The sequence below is a fragment of the Thermobia domestica genome, chromosome 18 (genome assembly GCF_964235325.1).
Source record: "Thermobia domestica chromosome 18, izTheDome1.hap1.1, whole genome shotgun sequence".
NCBI lineage: Eukaryota > Metazoa > Arthropoda > Insecta > Zygentoma > Lepismatidae > Thermobia > Thermobia domestica.
In genome coordinates, this window is record NC_137471.1 from 127,962,221 (window position 1) to 127,987,156 (window position 24,936).

General features: G+C 34.3%; 1 protein-coding gene across 3 annotated transcripts in view; it reads right to left on the reverse strand.

Annotated features, from left to right (window-relative positions):
• Positions 1-1,889: 1,889 nt before the first annotated feature.
• Gbs-76A (Glycogen binding subunit 76A) overlaps positions 1,890-24,936 on the reverse strand; it is a 79,616-nt gene continuing 56,569 nt past the window's right edge. For 2 of the 3 annotated variants that reach the window (XM_081746058.1, XM_081746056.1), the window contains exon 2: positions 1,890-11,884. In XM_081746058.1, coding sequence (XP_081602184.1) covers positions 10,027-11,871 — 1,845 coding nt within the window. In that variant the 5' untranslated portion in view covers positions 11,872-11,884 and the 3' untranslated portion in view covers positions 1,890-10,026. The remainder of the gene's footprint in view (positions 11,885-24,936) is intronic. The other variant, XR_014129151.1, reaches the window with a different exon arrangement.

A 24,936-nucleotide genomic window follows, 5' to 3' on the forward strand; every position in this document is an offset into this window, starting at 1 on the left:
GCTATTCGCATGTTGAAGTGGCCAGTAATGGCTCTGGCTGTCTTGTTCTGTAATACTTGTAGAGGTAGGAGGTAGTTTTTGGTGGTATGTTGCTAAGTGTAGTGGGCATGCAGTAGTATCGGCCTTATACACAACCTTGTAGATGTGTGTCTCTGTTTTGAGGGACAATGAGGCTGGAAGCAGCATGGAAAGCAGCGCTGTGAAGCGTTGGAGGGCTGTCTTTGTTGTGATTTGTAGGCGAGTTGTGATTGTTAGTCGACTGTAGAGTTTGACTCTTAGGTACTTCGCCGTGTTTGTGGTTGCAAGTATCGCTCCTCCCATGGTGATATTGCTATCTCTTCTCTGGACGTTTTTGGTAAAGTTGGCGACTACTGTTTTTCCAGCATTGGTTTTCATACCAATTGGCTATGTCCATTTTTCCAGAACCTAAAAGTGACATTGGAGGTACACAGTAGCGAAGGTTCGAGTGGCTGGTGAAAACTGTTGTCAACAAATGTTGTGGTGATAGTGTTCGACATGGTGGGAATGTCTGCAGTTTATACTGCGTACACGAGTGGGGAGATGCAGGAGCCTTGCGGAACTCCTGCCCGTGCAGTCCTTGGTGCATCTGTTGTGTAAGTTTGAATTTTCGTTCTTCCAGATAAGATCTGTTTTCTCTGATTTGATACTGTGGAAAAGCCTGGAGAAGAAGCTTATGGATGAGCCCTGCGTGTCATATCTTGTCAAACACATTTTCAATATCCAGAGTGTGTCCCAATGTGTGGCCGCCGTCATTGAATCGGGCGCTAATAATCGCGGCTACTCTGACGAACTGGTGTTCCGCACTGTGGCTGGTCTGAACCCGGAGTGGTGGTCCGGGACCAGTTGGGAAAATCACGAGTACTGAGAAAATACCATGACGTACAAACTAAACTTCTTCACGTTGTGTACACACGACGCTGCTATTTGCTAGATTTGGAAAAATTTTCTCGAAAATTATACATGAGGATTTACACTCACCCGTATTATTTTGTTAATATTAATGGAAACTATCAAGTGGTATGTCTCGCATTCGGAATTTTTTTCGTTGAAGTTAAGAACATTGTACAAGTGGAATTAATATAAGTTGTTATCATGTTAGAATGAGTATAATTAAATATAAGAATTATATACAGTGATCCCTAAGTAAGATTTTCCCTTATCACACAGAACTACAAAAGTAATAACAGCGCAATGGCTTTAGCTATATACAGTGTGTCCGTAAAGTTGCGCAAAGTTATTCAAAAATTTGATATATCGCAAAATTTTTAATAAAAATTCGTGTTATCAATTATGTGCAAATTCTCATTGCTTATCAATTAACCTAAAGCACACACGTTGCAGTAATTTTACGACAACAGTGTTGTCAGGAGCCGCGTTTGTCAAAAAAGACCCATTTTACGGACTTGTATTAAACAGCCTTTTATATGGCAACACTGTATCAATCTTGTCACATTTTCGCACCAATGGATAAATATTGATGCATACTGTACATATACACAGGAATTCACACACAGAAAATCAGTTTTCTGCAACTGAATATTAATTTTCTTCATTTTACACATTTTTTTTAAATTTTACACTTACGGTAATTTCTTTCGCTACTACACAAAAACGTTACAAGTTCCGGCATTGGTCATGATCTCGAAAATATCTACATAGAACAGGTTTACATTTATTTTAAGTCTCAGGACTTTATCATTCTTAGATCAAGAGATATACGAAATCAAACTTTGGGTTGCGCAACTTTACGGACACCCTATATATATATATATATATAGTATAGTGAAATTAAGTAGATAAGAAATTTTATAAGTTTTACTGTATATATCGGGCTATAAAACGACAAAATATTGTCAAAGTAAAACACGTTTTCAAGAATAGACTTTATTTGATGTGTAGACAGTAACGTCTTGCTTTACGATCACTCAGGTACACGACAATTAAAACTATATACAACAACATGTTACATGATTAAGTTGGAGGAGGAAGACCCCTTCTGTCAGTGAATATAATCAGTTAACAATGGTTTCAGTCTTGGCACACTGTCAGTCACCCGTTGGCGTCAAACGGTTCTACAAGTAATTCAAGGAGAAAATGTACATTAATTCATCTACATAGACAAAAATATATAATATACGCTATATGAGTCAATATACTAAAAATACAATATCAGTATTTTGTCAGTTTCTACCCTAGCAGCATGCTTGGTAGGTTAAAGGTCAGCATAGTTGGCAATTGTTAATTGGATAAACCAGTGTAAAAATTTATTATCCCATTTACATTTGTGTTGGCCAATCAACAATTTGCCGACATTTATCCAACAGTTTCGACCTCACATTCCCGTAACACTTTTACATCTTTCATAATGGTTACGTAAGCAATTGAGTTCGTTGCCAAATGCTCGGCAAAATGGCTAATCCCAACATTCTCCCAATACTGGTAGTTGGTTAGCCTACCGTTTTCCCACTATTAGGCCTACTGTCTGTGATGCTAGGATAAAAACTCTCCAGCATTTGATAACAAAATTGATAACTTGAGTATTTTAACATTTGAGATAAAAATTAAAAATATATTCTGTAACAGTAAAATATTAAAAATACATTCTAAACTTGTATTGTTAGAAGAACTTGGACGATTTTTGGGATCAAGTAAAATACATTATACTGTTCTTTCGAGGTATATGGCATACGTAGTTGCAGGACGTTCAAATTTCTGTTGATAAATTCAGAGAATATCAGATAAATACACAAGATTTCATGGACGGTAAATACACCAGATTTAAAAAAAAAAAAAAAAAAACTTAATAGCCTAATTTATCGTACTTTACGATTACAATATACCACAACTGCTAATTCAAGAAAACTCATAACCATGAACTGAATTCCAATATTTTGAAGTTTTTAAAATGTAAAATAATGTAAAAGTATATTGCCTTAAAACCGAATCCTTTAATATTACCTTGCAGCTTTTATATATGAGATAAATTAAGTGAAACCTTTGTTCCATCATTTCAAAATTGGATCAATGTACAATATAATAAATAATTATTGTGAAGAATTGAATGTAACATCCAGCTGATTAAGGAAAATACATCTTTAATTGAGTTTCATGTGTACTAACATATATATTTCAACATTGAAGTATTTAAAGAAAAAATACGATTAATATATTGACCATACTTTACCTTCACACAAGTTCTTAGTATAAATTACTGTCAGACACAAGATTGATGTCTCGTGTTATTACCACGTCATTTATATTAAACAAATGTTCTGTCCTTGATCCAAGATCTAAATTGTAGATGCGTCAATGAAAATGACTATATTGTCTAGTGAAATTTGAACGTAAACAAAAATATGTTCATAATATGGCTCTTGTAATTTTAATGTCTTTCTCCTATTGGTGTCCACCGAAGAATATTTCCAAACTCAATTCATATTATTTTAATTTCCCCAATATTATATATTAATTTAAAGCAATATTAAAGAAAATAGCATCCTACAACTTAGCAAGTGCTATAAAATACAGAGATAAGATTTTCTAAAATGATATTCGCAATTGAAAAATTTGAGATGATAAAAGTTACGGAAACTATTCTGCATCTATTTCGTCCATACCATTTTCTGAAAGAAATTAAGTGGCAAAATTATTAAGTGTTAACCCTATAAGCACATAGTACATGTCATTCCTATAAAGGTATTCAAGGAGTCTTACATGTGTCTTCCAAGCGCTAAGTTTCTGTCTCAAAAACAAATTTTCAAGATCTCAAGCTGAAAATTTCTTGATGTAAGAGTTACAGCTAAAACAACTCTTTTGGTTACAAAGCGAAAACCTTTAGCACTAGAGATGCATTAGTTCTAACAGCACTGCACGTAACAAATGCCAAGAAAATCTTTAAGTATTAGCATATGCAGTAAAAGTACAATGAAATCTGAACACTATTTCCAGTCCTACCATATTACCAAAGGCTAGCTGATGATACCAGATTCAAGAAACTATGAGAGAGGGCTTTAGTACGTCAAAATCTTAAAAAAAAATCCTCTTGTGCTTTACACTTGTAAATGCTAATTGAAGCTAAATCAACTTTGATTCTGTTGACTCCTTTGCTTCACAAGTTTTATTATTACCTCAATGACCCAAAACACCTTAGACAATGTTTATATCAGCGTACTGGTATTGTTTCTCCCCCCCCCTGGCGACGATAGTGCGTATTTCTTACGAAACTAACATCGTTAATATTCGACCACTAAATAATGTTTTATTTTAAACCTGACTTGAACATATGGCTTTGCAAAAGTTTCCCCAAAGGTTAAAACAATAATACATCGAGGTGATGTGCAATCCACAAAGAGAACACAAAGTAGGAGACCTGATCGACTTGTCCCAACTTTACAAACAGAAATGGACAAAATAATGTGAGCATACAGATCACGCAATTTGGTTACTGAACATAAGGTTGTTTTATAACTTTTATTTTAAATAGAGTACATAATTCAATTTGTAATCAGAGCTACTAAAAAAACATGACTGTTTCATTAATAATGTACTAAACGAAAAAATATATAGAAATACGACTATACCATTAATACTTATGTTCAGTATCTCAGGTTTTAAATTTCAGTCATTAGAATGTGTAGCATGTATACATACACGTGACTATTATTGTTGCTCTGATAAATTAGTTTGTAGGACAAACTCGTCTTTAGCTGGTTTATTTTAAATTAGTCATATAACATACTGTGTATTCTGTCAATGGCATGTAGTTTTAGGGTGAAGCATACAATTTAGGCTTTTCTTAGCTCAAAACGTTAGTTATAAAGATAATTTCACACTTTGATACTATTTTCTATTTTTATATATTATGCACGAAGTGAAAACGGCATTCTCTTCAGATAGAAGTAATTGCAAATTACCGTCGACATTTTCCAAGTTACAGCAAAGTATTGAAAACCCTTAGACTTCTAATAACACTTATTAAGGTATAGGATGCTATATTCAAATTTTAGTATTGTGTCTACCTATTAAAAAAGTAAAATTTCGCGAATTTCCTTTTGAATGACTCCTGAATGTTGATAATACACATTTATCCCCCATTATACCCCAACAACTACAATATAACATCTGACAATTTTTCATAAAATGTGTGTCAAAAGAATAATATTTCATGCACATTCAGCAAACCAGATTGTTTTTCAATAAATGAATGGAGCTCTGTATCGACTATACTACACATTTATAGAAACATCGATATAATTTACCGAAAATTACGATTTAAATTATTAAATACAACTTTGATTCTACAAACCATAGTTATTCAAAGAGAATCAAAAACATATGTAATCTAATCAAATTGTATACTTTAACTACACACTGTGTTCTGACATTTCCGATACTAGACTTCGAAAGTTTGTACTTTCCAAAATATTGTACCAAAAACCAACAAAATTAGTAGCTACGCAAACAAAATAAATTTGAAATCAATAAACCTTTAAGATTAAGTGAAGTCTTATATATAGTGAAAAAATCATCTTCAAATCGCCTTATTTGTTGTCTCTTAGAATATAACCCATGAATCTATATATTTCAATATATATATATTTCTTTCACTATTTCTTTATAGTTCATTATATATTTTCTCAATTTTCAAAACACTTCGAAGAATTCTAATAATTTGGAAGACCAAAGCTCGTGGTTACAATTTGTAATTACATATATCCATCATCCTACGCATAAATAGTTTTGTGCAAACTGCAATACTAATATACTGTATCGAAAACCTAATATCACGAAATTCACAGAAAGCTGAGATTGTTACTTGAACAGAGGAACTTTTCTCACCAAATTGGAGTTGTATCTGTAATATCAGGTTAGTATTTTTTCTCATTCAATATTAGAACATTAATAGATTGTGACGAATTTTTATATTTATAAAAAAATCTAATTATTATTTAAAGAATAACAGTATCATTATAGGAACCACTTTAACGATAGCACACACTAGAATTTTTATCCTATTACTTATATAACAACTTTCGAATTTCCTTACATCTGTGTTGACAAAGTTAAGGAACAACGTACTTTTGTAGGATATTAACAAAATAAAATGTAAAATATTCTTTAATTATACTTTAAAGTATTTGCTAGTTTAAGTGTGAAGTAGTTGTTGCAAAGGTACCAAAAAAAGCTCCTAATATAGTCATTGTATTCACTTCAGAAAATTGAGAGCTACGAAGAGATTTTTTTTGAAATATCCAACATCTTTCAATAAATAGTTTTTTTAATTTCCATATTTTTCAAGAAAATTACTACCAAAAATATATTTACATTTAATAGTTTAAAACTACTTGCATTACCTTAAATACTATACAAATAACTAACACCATCAAAAACCATTTAAAAGTTTAAAATACCAGTACATATTCAAGGCTAAATTTTTAAGATTTATTTACATTCTTATTTCAGTAACTCACAACAATCTCGCAATTACAACACGATATTAACTAATACGTGTTTCACAAAACCCTTATTATCTACCTAATTTGCAGTTTAATAACATAATCTTATCTTTGTAAAAGCTGTATATAATTTTGAAAATCTCGACTTTCATACGTAATACAAAATTCTACTTTTGGTCACTTATACAACTGTGTGAATGTAGGTCATATAAATAAAATAATGTATTTTAAATGATGTATTAACATCGTGGAACTACGATAAGCCTTATGTAAGTGTGATGTTAGGAAGACTCAATGAATTAGTAACCATATAGGATGCACCGAAAATTGAAGTTCCAGTCAATTTGTCTTCTTTTCATATATATGCACACACACACACACACACACATTATATATATATATATATATATATATATATATATATATATATATATATATATATATATATATATATATATATATTTCTGCTTGCCGAACATTACAATTCTTTCTTTAAATAATGATTTCAAATTTTGTTGAGGATATGAGTACTTATTGAACCCATGCTAATTAGTGCTATTACGTATAAGGACATTATTATTCAATAAAGATAACGTACAGTCCATAATAAACTCAGCGACCTTATTTATATCAATCACATATTCTTACTTGGTTCCATATTAAGAATAATTTCTCTCCATTTGTGAGGATAATCTAACTTAATGTTTTACTCTTCAATTTCTTATATTATATCTATCTATCTATATTATATTATATTATATTATATTATATTATATTATATATATATATATATATATATATATATATATATATATATATATCCATAAACAAAAGTCGGAACATTCTGAGCAAATCATAAGAGGAAGCTTGCACTCGGTATGCTTTTACCAGGGATTATTTTGTTACTGTTTGTAGCTAGTCTTGCATGATGATAGGGCAAAGAGAACGTACTCAAGTTCTTGATGACTGGATGTTGAAGAATGGGGGGATGCACAACTCATTAAATCAACATTATTTTCACTGTGAATAAACCGATTTGAAGTAATTTTATACCACTTACAAAAAAAAAAAAATAGTATTGCTCTCTAAACGATTATTCGCCCGCAGAAAATATAGGACTGTAGCCATTTTTGTAATTACTACTGTATATACTGTATAAGTTTGATGCCATTATTTACAACTGATATATATATGTTAAAAGAAGTAGACAAATTCTTACCCTATAGCCTTTCCTTTACTTTCAAAGCATGTAAATAGATTCAGACCGAGATTCTCAGGTCTTTTCCAGGAACACGTTTATATTGGCTGCAATTAACGAAAATGCTCACGTAACAACAAATTAATTATTGTCTTTCCAGTCTTTCAGACTCAAGAGTCTAAATGCATATGCCTGCAGTATTCGGATGGAGCTTCGTGGGCTGATCTTGTAAGACTCTTTTTTTAATCCGCTATAATTGGAAAAAAGTATTTATGATAGCAAAATAAAATCCAATTTACTTCTTCACACGTAGATCATCTTTCAACTATTATGTTTCGTAGTGAAAGGTGTAATCAAGTGTTAGTTGTACAAGAAATTACTAAACATGAAACAAACTATTTTCATTATCACTATCAAATTGTGTCGTGTTGATTTGTTTCGATTTGGACTACTAGAAAATGCAACATGTTACAGCAAGTGCTTATAAGAGATTCAATATGACGCTAGTGATGACTTTTCATTATTAGATATATTACATTATCTTTACGTGAATTTGTCATCCTGTTCAACACTTTATTAAATAAAAGTTATGAAATTTGAAATTCGTAGTTTTGGTGTACGCTCATGTCCAAAATTATTGTCGCATATCTATAAATATGTTGTTGTAGGAATATAATTTGATAACGAATTCGGCCGGCATTTCTTACTATGTTAATATGTGTATAATCGACGAAGACATGTATGTGTCAAAATTCATGTGAAAAGAGCAGTAAATAAGAACAATAAAACGAAAATAAAACTTTCTTGTCCATTTAGCAACATTTTGTTTTACTCATTCTAATTTTCGTATTTATAATTCTTTTCCTACGAAATTTACCACAAATATACATTTCCCGATTATACACATATCAGCATTAAAAGTACCCTGCAAAATCATTATCAAATCATATTCGTACAATAAGACAGTTATAGATATGCGACAATCATTTTGGACATGAGTGTTCATGTGCACTGTGAGCCTACAACGTCCATTCAAGAGTAACGTTGAACGCATCAGTCAAAATACTTCTAGGTTACATTTCACATATGCATTAGGCCTACTATGAATTCCATATCTTTCATTATAGAAATATTTTACTTTCGATTTTATTATCGAATACTTGTGTATGTGTTTGATTACTGAATATAAATATATGCATAATAGTTGCAAAGTCAAATATTGCAACACTTGATAATATAAAGGTCTGAACTGAATATTGGACGCTTTAACAGCTGACACGAAAATGCTTATTAAGAAAAGTCACGGGACGAAGATATGCTATGAAGTTGGGGACACTTCTGATGAATAAGATGGAGCTTAAAAGGTCACAAATGAAACGCTGAGGTAAAAGTGATTAAAGTGAGGACGAGAAACAGGAAGAGCTGTGAGATTGAGTGATTTTGAAGGGAGAAACAAGTAGTGAGAAGGTGAAGATTGGAAGAATTGTCAACCTCAGTGTGTGGGAAAACCACACAGATATTCAAAAGACAAATTCAATCAGGACTTTTTCTACACAAGTTTACCCATCTGTGTCTACTACATCATCCTAAACAGAGTAACACAATAATTTTTCGAAAGAAATATGGCATATAGTTTTTAATTAGGTTATAGATAAGAAATCTGATGAATTGTAAATAAAAGCTTTACTTATAAATATTCAACTAGTAAAGATAAATTACTAAATGCCCTACAACACATAATTTAAAATTACTTATGTATGTTCAATAAAAGCAAAGAGACTATCTTAAAAGAACATTTTAAAGGAAAAGAATAACAGATTACAGTGTTCGCAAGGAAAATTCGAAAGAAAAAGTATTTAAAAGGCAACAACAGAAGATAAAAGTACACACAATAAATTTTAGAAGTGAAATAAAGTTACTGCCCACACGTATCTCGTCATTTGACGCAGTTCGAAGAACAAATTTTGTACATTTTGCAGTGATAATTAGGCAACAATAATAATTCATTGTACTAATTTTATTGTGTCAATGTCATTTGAAAACTCTCAGTTTTCACTTGTGGAGTTCACGTTTTAACACTTCTGATACAACTACCGTTATGACTCATAGGTGGGGTTAAACACGTAAGTGAAGTTTATGCGTAATATTAACCATTCTTTAGTGTGAAAAAAATAACCATAAAAATAGCATACCTATCTTAAGAAATAAACGTACAAAAACTGACATATTCTAAAAACTCGCAATATTTCCTTAGTATTTATAATATAACGACTAGAATGAATGGGGTTGTATTTCATTACAATAATTATGGCACGGTTGCGAATTTGGAACATTACTGTAGTATATTTGTTATCAGAAATAAGCTAGCCATCGCTCGTCGGGGCTTTCAATAGGCATGTATGTGGTTGGTGCAGATGTCAGGCACTGGAAAACGTAATTCTGGCCATCATTGTTGTCCCAGAATTGTGATCCCTTAGCCTGAAATCTGATAGCAAATTCGACTCTTTGGCCCACGTCTAACGTATGACAATAAAGTATAAACGAAAATTTGTCAGAGAAGCCATCACATGATCCAGGTATGTAAGAGGCTTGTAGATCTGCAAAGCTCTGCCAGTTATCAAGTGTATATCTAATATGCACAGTCTTATTAAAGTCCATGTTGAGAACCCGAACAGTGCCTGAGACAAGGAGGCCGTCCCCTTGATAAGCATTTTCCAAACACACTTTTCTGCCCTTTACTCGATCTATGAAATTTGGACACCCGCCAGGTTGAGGGAACATGGGAATGAGACAGCGTTCAATGATACCAGTTGTCCGAACACTCTTCCCAAAAGAATTTTCGAGTTGTTCTGATGTATCTCTGTCAGCATTCTGGAGATCCTGGAAGGCAGAACTTGGAACACGCGGGATTTCATCAAGGAAAGTTCGAACATCTGCTAAATCAAGACCTAGTACATCTGCGAAACGAACGATTTTCTTTCGGCCTGGAGTTCCAGGTGGTGTTTTGCCCGATTTTAAAGACGACGAACGACGAACCCTCGGCCGATCATCATCATCATCATCATCATCTACTCCCAAATAGTTCGTCCCATTGTCCCGTTCTGATTTTTGTTGATCCGACACCTTCCCTATAGTAACTTCTGAATCACAAACCACAAGAAATTCACAGTGAGACGAAAGAGAAGCACAATCAACTTCTGAATCCGGTGACTTTTTCCCAGTATCATCCGACCCACTGTTTAGCGAAACTTCACATTGTGCCGTAAGACACTCATCCTCACTCCATTTCTCCATAAGAGTAGAATCGTAAACATCAGTACCTTCTTCCGAGTCTTCACCTTCAGTTGCCAGGGCAGGGGACTCTTCAGTTATTGTTGCTGCATCGTCATCTTCCTCACTCACATCACTTTTAGTATTCCAACCTTCAATTTCTCTGGATGCAGTTCTAAGTGCCTCTTCTAGGATTTCACCACACAGCTTATGAACCATTGCCATTTCAGATTCAGATATGCACAAGTCATAGCTACCATTCTCTGGCTCATATTTTTGTATCTTCAATGTTGTGACGTCTTTGTTTGTCTCTTCTAAAATTAATCTCTCATCGCTATGTGTCAAAGGAACTCTATTTCGTGAAGACAGCTCAACACTTGCTTCATTCTCTGCTAGAAACATGACAGATTCGCACGGAAACTTGCACATCCACTTAGAGTCAGCAGTAAGACTAGGTGAATTTTCTGGATCGAAGTACATTCCATCGGAGCTATTGCTATCAAGATCTTCATCCCTCTGAGATGCCACATGATCTACGTCTGGCGCACAGCTGCTAACAGGGGAAGAAAATACACATCCTGATTCAGGATTGGAATCGTGTGACTGAAGATCGTCGCATAAATTAAGTGGTAATTTGTTAAGTTCGAGGGGACTTCCAGGGCTCTCATAATCAAAATCAAAGTAGAGATCGCTGTCGGATGAACTGCTGAATTTCGAAGCGCTTCGTTCGGGTTGTCGATTCGTTGTTTTACACTGACCTTCGTTTTCGTTTCGCCATTCCACAACTTCACCACTATCCGTGGAGGGTTCTCCATTGCCCAGGGATCGAAGTCGACTTTGGAGGCGTCGGGCGAATGCTTCAGCCCTATCACGACAGTTCAGGGAAAGTATTGAGCTCAGCCCACATGTTGGTCGCTCTGCAGCCATGGACCAAAGCCCCCTATGGAAGAAAAATAACCAATATTAGTAAATGTGCACTCACTATTTTTCCCGTCTGTACCACTTATTATAAACCTACACATACATCGGAATAACATTAGAGGTATTTTCTCCATTCTAATTTATGTATTCAAAAGATTTGATTATATAGAAAATCACTTTGGGTTGAGCCGGTTTTCAATATTTCGATTTAAATACGTATCGCAAGAAGGGAAAAGATTATTCAAATATACCTTTCAAATATTTTCCATAAATTTATTTTGGACCATAAGAAGAAGACCATAAATCAATTTTCAAAATCAGCAGGTCTGCTTTTAATGAAGAGTTTGTACACCAAATTCATCCCTCTAACTTTTAGGGTTCCTGGAATACTCTATTTTTCGCATGGATTTTGAATATCCTTCTCTCCCCTTAGGATACACAATTTAATAAAAATTACGTGATAAAAATTCAGATCAAGGTAGGTACTATGTTCAAAAAATTCATTTGAAACAGTCATCCGTCTTTACCATGATGAGAAATACAACATCGATTTCATATTTATAATAAACATAGCAGAAGTCCGTAAATGCGTCGGGACCGGAATACAGCAAATTATGGATGCGTTAAAATACTCGTATTAAATAATACTTTTTGATAAAGTGGATACTTTCAAATATCTAGGATCAGTATTAAGAGAGGAAAATCATATTCACGGAGAAATTAAATGTCAACTAAAAGCAGGGAATTCGTGTTACTATTCGGTGCAAAATCTCTTGCCGTCACGAATTCTGTCGAGAAATTTGAACCTTAAAACATACAAAACGATAATCATGCCTGTTGTACTGTATGGCTGCGAAACATGGTCACTTACTCTGAGGGAAGAACATAGACTGAAAGTATTTGAGAATAAGATCCTGAGACGAATATTCGGACTCAAGAGGAACGGGAATGGGGAATGGCGGAAACTTCATAAGGAGGAACTACATAATTTATATGGTTTACCCAACATTGTTACGGTCGTCAAGTCTAGGAGGCTTAGATGGGCGGGTCATGTAGCTAGAACGGAAGAAAGTAGAAACGCTTTCAAAGTCTTGACTGGAAGACCAATCGGAAAACGACCATTAGGAAGACCTAGACGCAGATGAGAGGACAATATTAAAATGGATCTCGCAGAGATTGGAATACAAAGTAGAAACTGGATGCAGTTAGCCAAGGATAGAAGTCAGTGGAGAGCTTTTGTGAACGCGGCATTGAACCTCCGGGTTCCATAGGTCATAGAGTTAGTTTTAGTTAGTTCATAGCAGAAGTCCACGTTCTTTGCAAGGTAAGAATAAGCTTTAATAAATACCCTCACGTACACGGGCTGTTCGTAGTATATTTCATGCATTTTCGGCAAATTTCTTGCAAGTTGAACGACTGAAGATAGCGGAGTGACAAAAACCCAACTAGCCCTCCATCCCATTACGCAGATATGTGTTCAGTTATTTCAAATGACAAATCGAAGTACTAAATTTTATTCCTCGAAACTTAAGAGATTCCGACATATTATATATATATATATATATATATATATATATATATATATATATATATATATATATATATATATATATATATATATATATATATATATATATGTATGTATGTATGTATGTATGTTTTTATAAAATTTGCAGCTCCCGTTTCACCCCCTTCCAAGTCGAGTTTCCAATAATGAAGTATTCATATCTCGAAATTCCTTACCCTGATTTGATCCCAGATCAACCATCGTGTCCGTGAGTTTTCTCGTGGTACTCCTGTGTTCTCCCACATTTTCATTCCATTAGCTCTTCTATCATTATTCACTTGCCTTAAAGCATCCGTCTCCCTTATCTTAACGAGCACAATCGTTGGATGTTAAACTGGAAGATTTAACTTGATTTCATTTTTTCGAAATTCCTTAAGTTTAGAGATAATAAATTTATTTTGTCTTCAAATAAAATAAGTAAATACATCTTTCAGTGCATTTTGTCTGATCTATAGGTTAGCCGAAGATAGGTCAGCGCATTTTGTCTGATCTATAGGTCACGTCCTTTCTGTATCTCAATCTTAAATAATACCCTGATATGCAGTCCTAGTCTTCACAAAATTCAGCGTAAAGCGACACAATGCAGAAAGTCACAACTTATATGGCAATTATCGCAAACTGAATCGCAAATTTTGCGTTGCGTTAACGCAAACTCTTACGAAATGTGTCCGATTTGCATTTTAATGTAGTAATTGCAATTCCTTTTTCTTCCCACTTTTCTTCTTCCCGTGTAGGTATATCTAAAAAAGGACGAAACACGGGTATATTACTTTAAATGAAAAGTAACTGTCGAATTTTTATATCTCTCAGCTCAAGGGATTTGATTTGATTTGATTTGATTTTAGTTTTAGCGTCCCGTTCAGCAGCGAGGCTATATGAGACGTGGACCTACTGATTAACGTGGAATCCGAACTACATGAGCTCCCGCCGAGAATCGAACCCGGGTCTCCCACGCCAAAGGCGCGTACGCTAACCGCTTAGCCACGAAGGAGCTCCAGCTCAAAGAATTTCGAGGGACAGACACCTTGATATAGTAATTTAAGGCCCTACCCTTTTTTTCCCACCCATCTTATTCCCTGCTGGGTAAAATTTTAAAAAACACGAGTTTAATTATTTTAAACGAAAAGTCTAAATATTGAATTGCATTTATCTAACCATTAGGGATCCCAAGATATGAACATCATATTGTAATAATTTCACCCTTTTTCTTCTCTTATACATTTACAATATAATAAAATACAATAATATATTATAATATAGTAATATACAATATATAAAAACATTTTTACATTAATTCTTATAAACACAAATAAGTCATTCAACATTTAAAATGTATATTTTCAACACATAATTAAAGTAAAATATATTTCAAATTCCAATAAATTTTCACATTAAAACTTAACTTGTATAATCGAGATAACAGTTCAACATCTCAGTCGTGTACATCTAACCTACAATATATTATATATATAATATCCAAACTTGTATATATTATAGATAGATAGATAATAAATTTAGACAACGCAAGTTCAATAAAACCATTTCTAGCAACCTGTGTTATCACTTCCTAGGTCCTATGACCAAAGGGAGATTGTCAAAACGCTGTTGTGTTGAAACTCGTTTCTAAGTACGTATTTCATACTTTTACTCTTACACGCATGTCGTCTTCTTTAAATCTGATAGTAATATCGATTACATATCTACTCGGTAAATCTCGAGGATTGTATTTGGCTTTACCTTTACTTTTTCAATATTGAACTCTAAGGGCCTTATGCAGAGTCGTTTTGACGTATGATTAATGTCACACTAAAGGTCTGACTACTGCAGGAAACATATGTTAGTTGAACTCTTTAGCATAGCTCTAATCACGCATCAGAACGTTTATGCATAAGGCCCTAACTCTTTACCCATCTTATAGCTACTTAAGTCACAATAGGCCTTATGCAGAGTCGTTTTGACGTATGATTAGCGTCATACTAAAGGCTAGACTACTGCACGCAACATATGTTTGTCGAACGCTTTAGTATTGCACTAATCACACGTCAGAACGACTGTGCATAAGGCACAATGTCTTTCTATAGCATTAACAATCTGACAGTGCCTGAATATTAGTCTGTTAGCAAGGTAATACATTTTGCCAACATGAGATATTGTCCCAACAGGGTCATGACCGAGCTCAACCAGAAACCGATATTTCTAGTCGCATATGTCAAGCGACACAAACTTTGACAGCATCTATGAAATCACTGTGTGTTATCGAACAAACAAAAAAAAAACAATTAGCCATAGAATCACTCCTTCCTTAAGATATTACGGGATATGGACATATTATCATCCCTTTTCTTCCCTTGTAGAGAAAATATCAAAAAACCAATAAAGAATAAGAAATGAAGAAATACGAAGAAATAAGCAACTGAAAGATTGTTTCTAATATTTAAGTATGTTTCATCTATCTGTATGACCAAACGTTAATACAGGAGTAATTTACATGCAACATATGATGAAAAAATGTGAATATGTCTAAATAGCATGAAGAAAAATGCATTTCAGAAGCTTACTGATATTCAAAAAGTAAATGTTTTGCATTTTCAATGCGGCAATCATAATATAGGATTTACAGCTGAAATGCTACCTAGTTTTATATTATATATATATATATATATATATATATATATATATATATATATATATATATATATATATATATATATATATATATATATATATAGTGAAACCTCCACAATAAGTTTTCAATTAGCCATCTCATTATAGTTTTCGAGATATGTGGAAGACCATTTTTTTCACTGACTTTAATGTTAATGTTTCGTACTTTTTGACTATGTTCCATCCATTTTAGGACAATTTGCTTTTTGCAATATAGAATCTACATCGTCTCTTCTACATTTGAACTGAATTTCAGTCATCTCTCCCAAAGCCTGTTCACATCATCTACGCGGATAAGCCCTTTCTTTCAAAATACAGGGTGGCCCAAAAGTAAGTATACAGTAACGTACCGATCAGCTCGTTGCATTTTATGTAATTCCTTATTGTTACCCATCAGATAGACTTAGTTTATTTATTGTTTGTTCTTAATATCTTTTTACTTTAAACTCGGAACATCCGAAGCAAATAAACCCATAAACTAGCTTGTTATATTTAATCAATGCAGGAGTGTATACCTACTTTTGGACCACCCTGTATATTGTTAAGTAAATACACCTCGTAGCTTTATTTCAACGCTATAGAAGTTTGAAAATGCTGTAATAATAATAATTAATAATAAACAATAGTTTGAACATTAATTATAGTATACTGACCGAATATTTACTACAGTGGTTTGTTAGTTTCTGACGTCTATTGTTGACCCCGATTAAACAACTAGAGCAATTGCTGTGAGTTACGCATCCGTACAAAGCACCGTATCTCGAGGACTTCACACAAGGTCAGATTCATGATCAGCAATTATTGTGATCATTTTCCATCTATTTAATCGATGGCCAGAGACTTTTGTACTTTGCGATTGGGATCGAACGCTATGAAAAATGTTGGATGACGCAGCGAGCAATAATAACTAGACAGTAAATTACATAAATATGTGAGTAAGAAATTAAATTAATAGGCATTGTAAATAGGCTTTCGATTTTCAGGCTCTAGAGACACTTCTTGACTGGATTACGATAGTCTATACGCGAATTTAGATTATATCAAACGGTGATACTAACATCGTATACAAAAACAAGCAAGAGATTTTTTACCTAACAACAATGTACGACAGGGGAGGATCGTCTATTAATTTTGTGAATAATTTCAAAACAACGAGTTAGGATCAGATTTCTGGGCTTTCGGCATCTATGGTCATTTAGCCCGTCACGTTTGAGGGATGACGTCCCTCGGCGAGCACACAATCTGGGGAAAGGGAAGGAAGGAAGCGGCCTGGAACCTATAAGTCAGGTACCACCACGGCATTTGCCTGGTGCGAATGAGGAAAACCCAGAAAAACCTCATTCAAGATGACTAGCCTGAAAAAGCTTTTTATAATTTTCGACAGAGTTCCCCATCGGGAATCGAACCCGGGACAGCTCGCACAGAAGGCAAGAGCGTTAGCAAATTTCAAAACAAAACAAACATCGCTAGATATAGTATTAAAAATCTAAGCATGCTAAAAAAGTAGAGTTTTCGTAAGAAATTTTATTGCACGATCCTCGATAAGAGAAAACGTTCCATTCTTACCTTGCGTACGGTTTTTGTTTTATATGAGTCTGGCAACGCTGGTAGGACTAAAAGACTATTATTTTTATGTAAAGAAGGAAACTACTACGAAATCGAACTTACGCATTCCAATGAAATGGACAAATAATGGAGATATGGAATATTGGGATTGTGCATTTGGAATTTAAACACAAAAGAGGGGATGACAGAGAATCATTAAAAAACTGAACATGTATTCTACCATTATTAGTATTATTATTAGTAATAGTAATTGTTGCGGCCAGTTTTTCAGGTCGCTGTACACTAAAAGTTAATATCGTCCGTAATTAGAAGCTCTAATTAGCTACATTTAACAAATTTATTTATTCATTCATTTTCTAGTAGAAGTGCCCGTTTTTTGGACGAGAAGAATAAAGTTTATGCAGAATCTCCGAAAATGAAATGCCTGAAATTATAACGACCAGCCATTTTCACCTTTTGCCCCCTATGATGTATACAACATGTACAGCATAGAAACATTTGGGTTGTCTATCCCACAGACACTATGGTTCACTGTTCATATACGTACTATAAATTTTGATCCCGGAAACTCCGCTTGAGTGAAAAATTAAAAGAAAAACAGCTTCGTACGCGATTAGATCTGCTGAAGTTTATTTGTGTAAAAATTTAGTGACTCCAGGTTTCTCTCTACACAAAGATATAACAGGCACAGATAATTCTTTTTATGTATTTATTTATTAGTATTTATTTATTTATTTATTTATTTGAGTTGCCCAATCCACCCCAAATTTCATACCATATTTTAGACAATTATTGAATGACTACGTTTTAACAACAATCTCGCAGGTGGCGACATCTATTAGTATCAAACACGCACGTATCAATATCTATCAACGCACGTAGCAACAGCTATCAACGTGACTGTTTACTATTAGGAACTAGCTTGGCACACTGACATGAGACATATTTGTGATCCTTATTTTTCTACAACCAACATTATAAATTTCTTAAGTCAGGCTGCATAATACTTCAGGATATCGCGATGTACAGACTGACATTTGTTTTTATAATACACTAGACTCTCACAAATCCTGGCATTCTCGATCCTTCTTTCCTCTGTATCTCCTGTGTTTTTGGGTGACGGCCATTAAAACTTTGGATTTCTCACTTTTCTTCACTCCTCTATCGATTGCATATTGATTGGGCAATGCTACTATCAATATAAGATGTTCCCTTGTGAGTACTATACTTTATTAATCTAAATTTACATATATTATCATAGAAAAAAAAAACTTTCATTCTTGAGTTTGTATGTAGAGTATCACTCACTATGAAACATGTCATGAATTGTTTAGCCATTGATGGATTGTTGCGAAGTCATGTGGCAGAGGCCAGATGTAAGACGGAATTAGCGAGAGTAACGTAATAATAATAATAATAATAATAATAATAATAATAATAATAATAATAATAATAATAATAATAATAATACTTGTGACATTTCTCCACATTACAGGACCTCATGTCTTTCAGATTCCACATTAACTTGTAGGTCCCCATCTCATATAGCCTCGCTGTTGAAAGGAACGCTAAACTCAAATCAATGAAGCCGCGGTGGGTCAGTGGTAGAGTTCTCACCTATGGCGTATGGGACTTTGGTTCAATCCCAGCTTCCGCCAAGTGAACTTTGTGGTGGACAAACACCGTGTGCGTGGGTTTTCTCGGGGCTCTACCGTTTCCTCCCACTTTCTTCACTCCACCATTTCATTCATTTCCCATTATCACAGTCTCCTTTAGCCTAGCCGGCATAACTGTGGGACGTAAAATTTAAAGATTTCACTTCATTTCAAAGCAAAGCAAACAGTTCTCCACATCGACTATTAGTGGCTACATCAAAGCCTGTAAATAGGGTGGCCAGATGTCCTGCTTTTGGCCGGACAGTTCTGCTTTTGGAACAGGGTTGTTTTGTTTAAAATAAAATGTTTAAAACAAATGATTAAAACTTGTTTTAAACAATTGATGTTGTTTAAAACAAATTTTATATACGTTTTTAAACATTTTGTTTTAAACACGTGTATTTTTAAGGCTTGTTTTAAACATATGCTTATTTTTATTTTATTTAATTTTTGTAAAAAAAATTTGCCAGAGAAAGAAAATTACCAGAAAGGTGATCCCGTTCAGAAGGCTATTTTCTTCCCGTACAGTGTTGCCACATTTGGTACAATTAACAAATTCAGCTCTTTTTTTCATTCATCGGCCCGTTGGTATCACGCTGGCATTTTCAGCCCCTTTTTTGAAAAAAGTTGATACAATTCTATCCAATTCAGCACCATGTAACAGATGCTTGTCACATTTTCAAAAGTGTCAGTAAGACTTTTCCTACATCTCATAATTGATTTTTTCCTCGTTTTATATATTTTCTCATATATGGCCATAATACCGTTTTGGTCTATTGATAACTTTGAAATAGAGGCGCGTTTGATTTCCTTACAATACATACCGAAGATGATAACTGTTTTCCCTTTTAATTTGCGGCCTCTGTTATACTTCCTACGTGCGAGAAATGTTTCGTCTACTTCCACAATTGTTCGGGGTATTCCTATTTGGATGTTTTTAAAACGAGTAATTCCTTGATTTGGACTGTTGGAAAAAGGGGGCTGGGATTGAATCAAGGATTTTGGAACAGTAATGCAGATTTAGAAACCTTTTACTGAGCAAGGTCCAACAGAAAAAAAAAACTTAAACTCTAAAACCACATATATATAAGTATTCCACAGATGGCTCCTGCTTTCGAGTTTCGGGCCTGCTTATAATTCTGGAAATTGTGCCTAAGCAACTTTCCAGTTTTGATAATCTATATTTCCTTCGTATTTATTCGGTATAAGGACTTCAAACTTGTTCTGTTGGACTTTGTTTATCAAAAAGTTTCTAAATCTGCCTTATTGACTCCAAAATCTGAAATTCAGATTTGGGGTGGGCGCGGTTGCCCTCCTGCCCCCAATGACTCCCCTGTCTAGCGGCTGTCATATGAAACTAGCCCACACCCTTTCACGTGGTTTTAGTTTCACTTATTTCGTACTCTTAACTGCAAAGATATTACGTTTTCAAATAGCATTCATTTGCTGAGCAAAACTGAACATTATTAAAAATCGACTTGGATCCATTGTGCTCTGAATGTCCCAAATATTGTTTTTGTCAATACAATTATTGATTTAAACAACAACCAATACACAGGCTTGCAGAAAATATTCTAAAGTTAGCACAACACGAAGTGTGCTTGAAACATCACTTTTCGAAAATTTATTATTTTAAAATCATTTTATTAGCATCAGTATTCCGAAATAGCAATTAAATTTTTGCAACTAAAATTTCACCCATCTCCAGGTGATCAATTGAGTAAAAATTATGTACATGTGTGTACAATTCCAATAACAATACAATTATTTGAGCCAAATACCATTTAAAAATGTCATATTAAATCCAATGGTCATTCGAAAGTAATTTTGCAAACCACTGGTGTTACACAAATTAAATTAGATAAGAAAAAAGTGCGTTATCAGTGACAACTTACGGAAATATAAAGTCAGTATTTTGAATCCGATACGGACACTCAAAAGTCATTTCCAAAACCGCTGGTGCTAGAAAAATGAAATTTGATATATTAAGGTGCATTATCACCAATGTACTACGAATATATATATATATATATTCGAAAATCATCTTGAACAACAAGTGGTTAATAAAAATTCATTTAAAAAAACTATATAAAAGCCATTTTTAGTCAAACGATTTATTTCGGTTATCAATGTTGCACTAATCAGTATATACAGGATGAATCTGTAATACTGGTTGCAAGTAAAAAGTCTTAACAAATAAGATATTACACGATTTTGAAATATGTTTTAAACTGTTCAAAATGTTTAAAACATTCTCTTTTTGTCCGGGTTTTAAAACATGTTTAAAACATTTTGTACATCTTTTTCATGTTTTAAACACATGTTTTGTTCTTTTTCAAAAAGAGCTGTATTTTTTCTACAACCCTTTTTTGGAGGTCCTTAGTCGAGCCGGACACCCATTTGTCCTGCTTTGCAGTTGTCTCATTATAAATGAGTAACTTTTCTGATGGCTTGATGGCTCCAGTCTCAGACATTTTAGAATTTTCAAATTATTAGCAGTACATTTTTGTAAGTATTAAAATAAGGAAAGTTTGTAGTTCCAAAATTTTGTAGGACAACCATTGATTGGCAACTTTGGCCAGACCATATCAATTATAAATATTCGTCTGCTTCATAAGTCTTCGAACGCACGAAAACACCAAGCGCAAGAGATTTTGAGAATTTGACGAAAGTCTGTTTCATATGTTCTTTCGATACAAAGTAGTAATGCTTACTGCGAACAGGTATTTTCATCATTGAATGCCGCTTAGACTAAAGAACGCAACCGACTTAACATCTCCACAGTTAATTCCCAACTTTAAGTTTGTTTTAACTTTGAAGGAAAAAGTGAGAATGGAATGTATAAAATAATTCTTGCAGAACAAGGATTTATTGAAAATCACTCGAGATGTAGAGAAATATCAATGAGGTAAGAATTTTAACATGTAAATGCAGCTATTTGTAAGTTTCCCAGCTTGCTGGAGCCAAAGATGCCTGAACAGAATTAACCAATTGAATTTTCATATGTGGCGAAAAGGTTTACAAATTCATCAAGTCCGGCTTTGTAAGCCAATGTGTCCGGCTTTTTAATCATTGCCTAATGGTCACCCTACCTGTAAACTAGAATTTCTATCGAATAATTATACGTTATGGCGTAACTTGTTCAGAAAGTGATGTACCAAAACTCTACACCAAAGCAAGTTGTTGATTGTCCAAACAGCTTTTATAGAAAAGTACTACAGTATGTGTTGTGCTTTGTCCCTATGAAGGCTATGAATGACGTTTGGCTGCCGTGGAAAACTACAAAGAAGCAAGGCCAACCATCGGATACTAAAACTGCCTTTCGGTTGTTTATTTCTTTGCCAGCTACTTTAAAAGTAAAAGATGAGTGTTGTTAATATCTCTGATGGTAGGCGACGCTAATAAGTAAACAGTCATTATAGTGGTATGGTGTTACGAGTTTATATGCCTCATAAAACGCAACAGACAAATTTTTTGTTTAACAATTTAATCAAATTGTCAGCAGAATGTGTTCAGTAGTTTATAGTATTAGAAGAAAAAGACATGTTTGAACTTGATCACCTTCCGAGCACGTGCTCGTCTCACATGTTTATAACTTCTACTGCGAGAATGGCAAGAACCTTTACATGACAGATAAAGAATATGGACCCATGCCAAGAAATTGTAATTTAGATGACACTTGTTATTGTAAATACGCTGCACACCATGAAGTTTTGTTTTGGTTGAATGCAATTGGTTTCCTCAAAATTCCATCATATAGATTTATTGCGCATGTTCATAAATAAAATTGAACGTCATTGATACCTTGCCCCTCCCCACTACTACTAATTTTTTTTTTTTTTTTTTTAACAAATTTACACCTTGGTTTTACGGAAAGTTTCAGTCTCAACGTTCTATAGAAGTATAAATTCAGTAGATGGCACCGCGCGACGCTAGCAACAATAAGACTTTTTCCTATCATCGTGATTATCATCATAAGTCAGGTTGTCTGCGAGACAAGATAGTTTCCGTGCTGCTGCAATATACAGCTCTTCCAATACAGTGTGATCGAGAAGTTCCCGTACCCCTAGATTTTCAATGTTTTCATATGAAACCTTTTAAAATGTTATGCATTCTCGAACGTGGTATAGGCTAGTCAGTTCAATTGCTCTTTTGCAAAATGGTTTAGTGATAGTTTCGCAAAATGACAGCAGTATATTTTTACTTGCAAAGTTTCTTACATCCACATTGCGACCTGTTTTTGACACATCCTGAAACAAACGCATGTTTCTCTCAATAAACACCAATGCCAATGGTGAATTTTGTTGTTCACCGGTAGACTGCCGAACGTAGTTATTTATATTATTCTTGTTCTGTTCGTTTTTTTTTTAACATAATGTTCATGCTGAAACAAAAGCAACACGTAGGTCCGATCCAAGGATCTTATAAAATAGAGGATCTGCCCTTACAACAAAATCTTGAAGCCATACGTCAGTTTCACCACCCCTACTATGTCCACTCCGCCCAATAAGATTGCAATATTTTGAGCCAACAATCATGGCGGAAACAAAAGTACCCAATCAGATAATGGCGAAAACGAGAGTAGCCAATCAGACTTGCCGATGCTCGGTTGTTTTTTGGCTTCATTAATTTAATAGGATAAAGATACATATCGGCAGATCCTCTATTTTATAACATTCTTGGTCCGATCGGCCCTAGAAAAATATACTTGTTACTTGATGTTCAGCGCTCCTAGCGGCGTTAATCAGCAACATCTAACAACAAAGTGTACAACGTAAATCTCTCCTATATTGTGTGTAACAGAAACGCTATAGCTCATTAACACTAGAGGCAGCACTTTACAATACAAGTACTCTAACAACTTGAAAAATTAGAAATCGTGGGCTCATCGGACCTACGAGATCATTTTCTTAGACCAATCCAGTGGGTCCGATCGGACATCGGACACACATGGCAGCTAGCGTGTTGATTAGGGTTGCTTTACGGGGTGAATCCTTGCCGAAGTGATCTCAAAACGTAAGCATTACATGGGTCAATGTTTGCTTTTGTATATAGTCGATCTACATCCTCACACATGCCATTAACCTTTCCTAAATTGTGTAACTGCAGCCACTCTCATCATGGCTTCACAACTGAAACGCTCAACATGACCTTGAACGAAGGGATACAAGACAGTGCTAAAAAGCAGGGATATTAAACAGTGTTGTCTGTGACTATGAAAGTAGCGTTATCAATATCACAACTAGAATTACATTGACATTGGTCTCTCTGATACTCAACCTAGAGGTACGAGAGCTTCTCAGACACCCTGTACAAACACACTTTCTGAGGCATCACTTATACGACACCTTTTCGAGAAAAGGGCCTCAAATCTCGTCTTGCAAGCAACCTTAATTAAAGGTTATCTATCGCAAACAGAGTACCTCTGCTTACCTCTTCGTCCTGACGTTGCAATTCTCTATTTTCATACCGTTCATTACCTATAACTTATTTCGACCCTTCCTGTTTTTCCTGCTACTGTAATCTATTACAGTCATTTCCAACTGGATTCCCTGTGACGTCAGAGTCTGCTGCTCGTGTTCGCAGTAAATTACATACAAACCACAAGGAGAAGGCAGC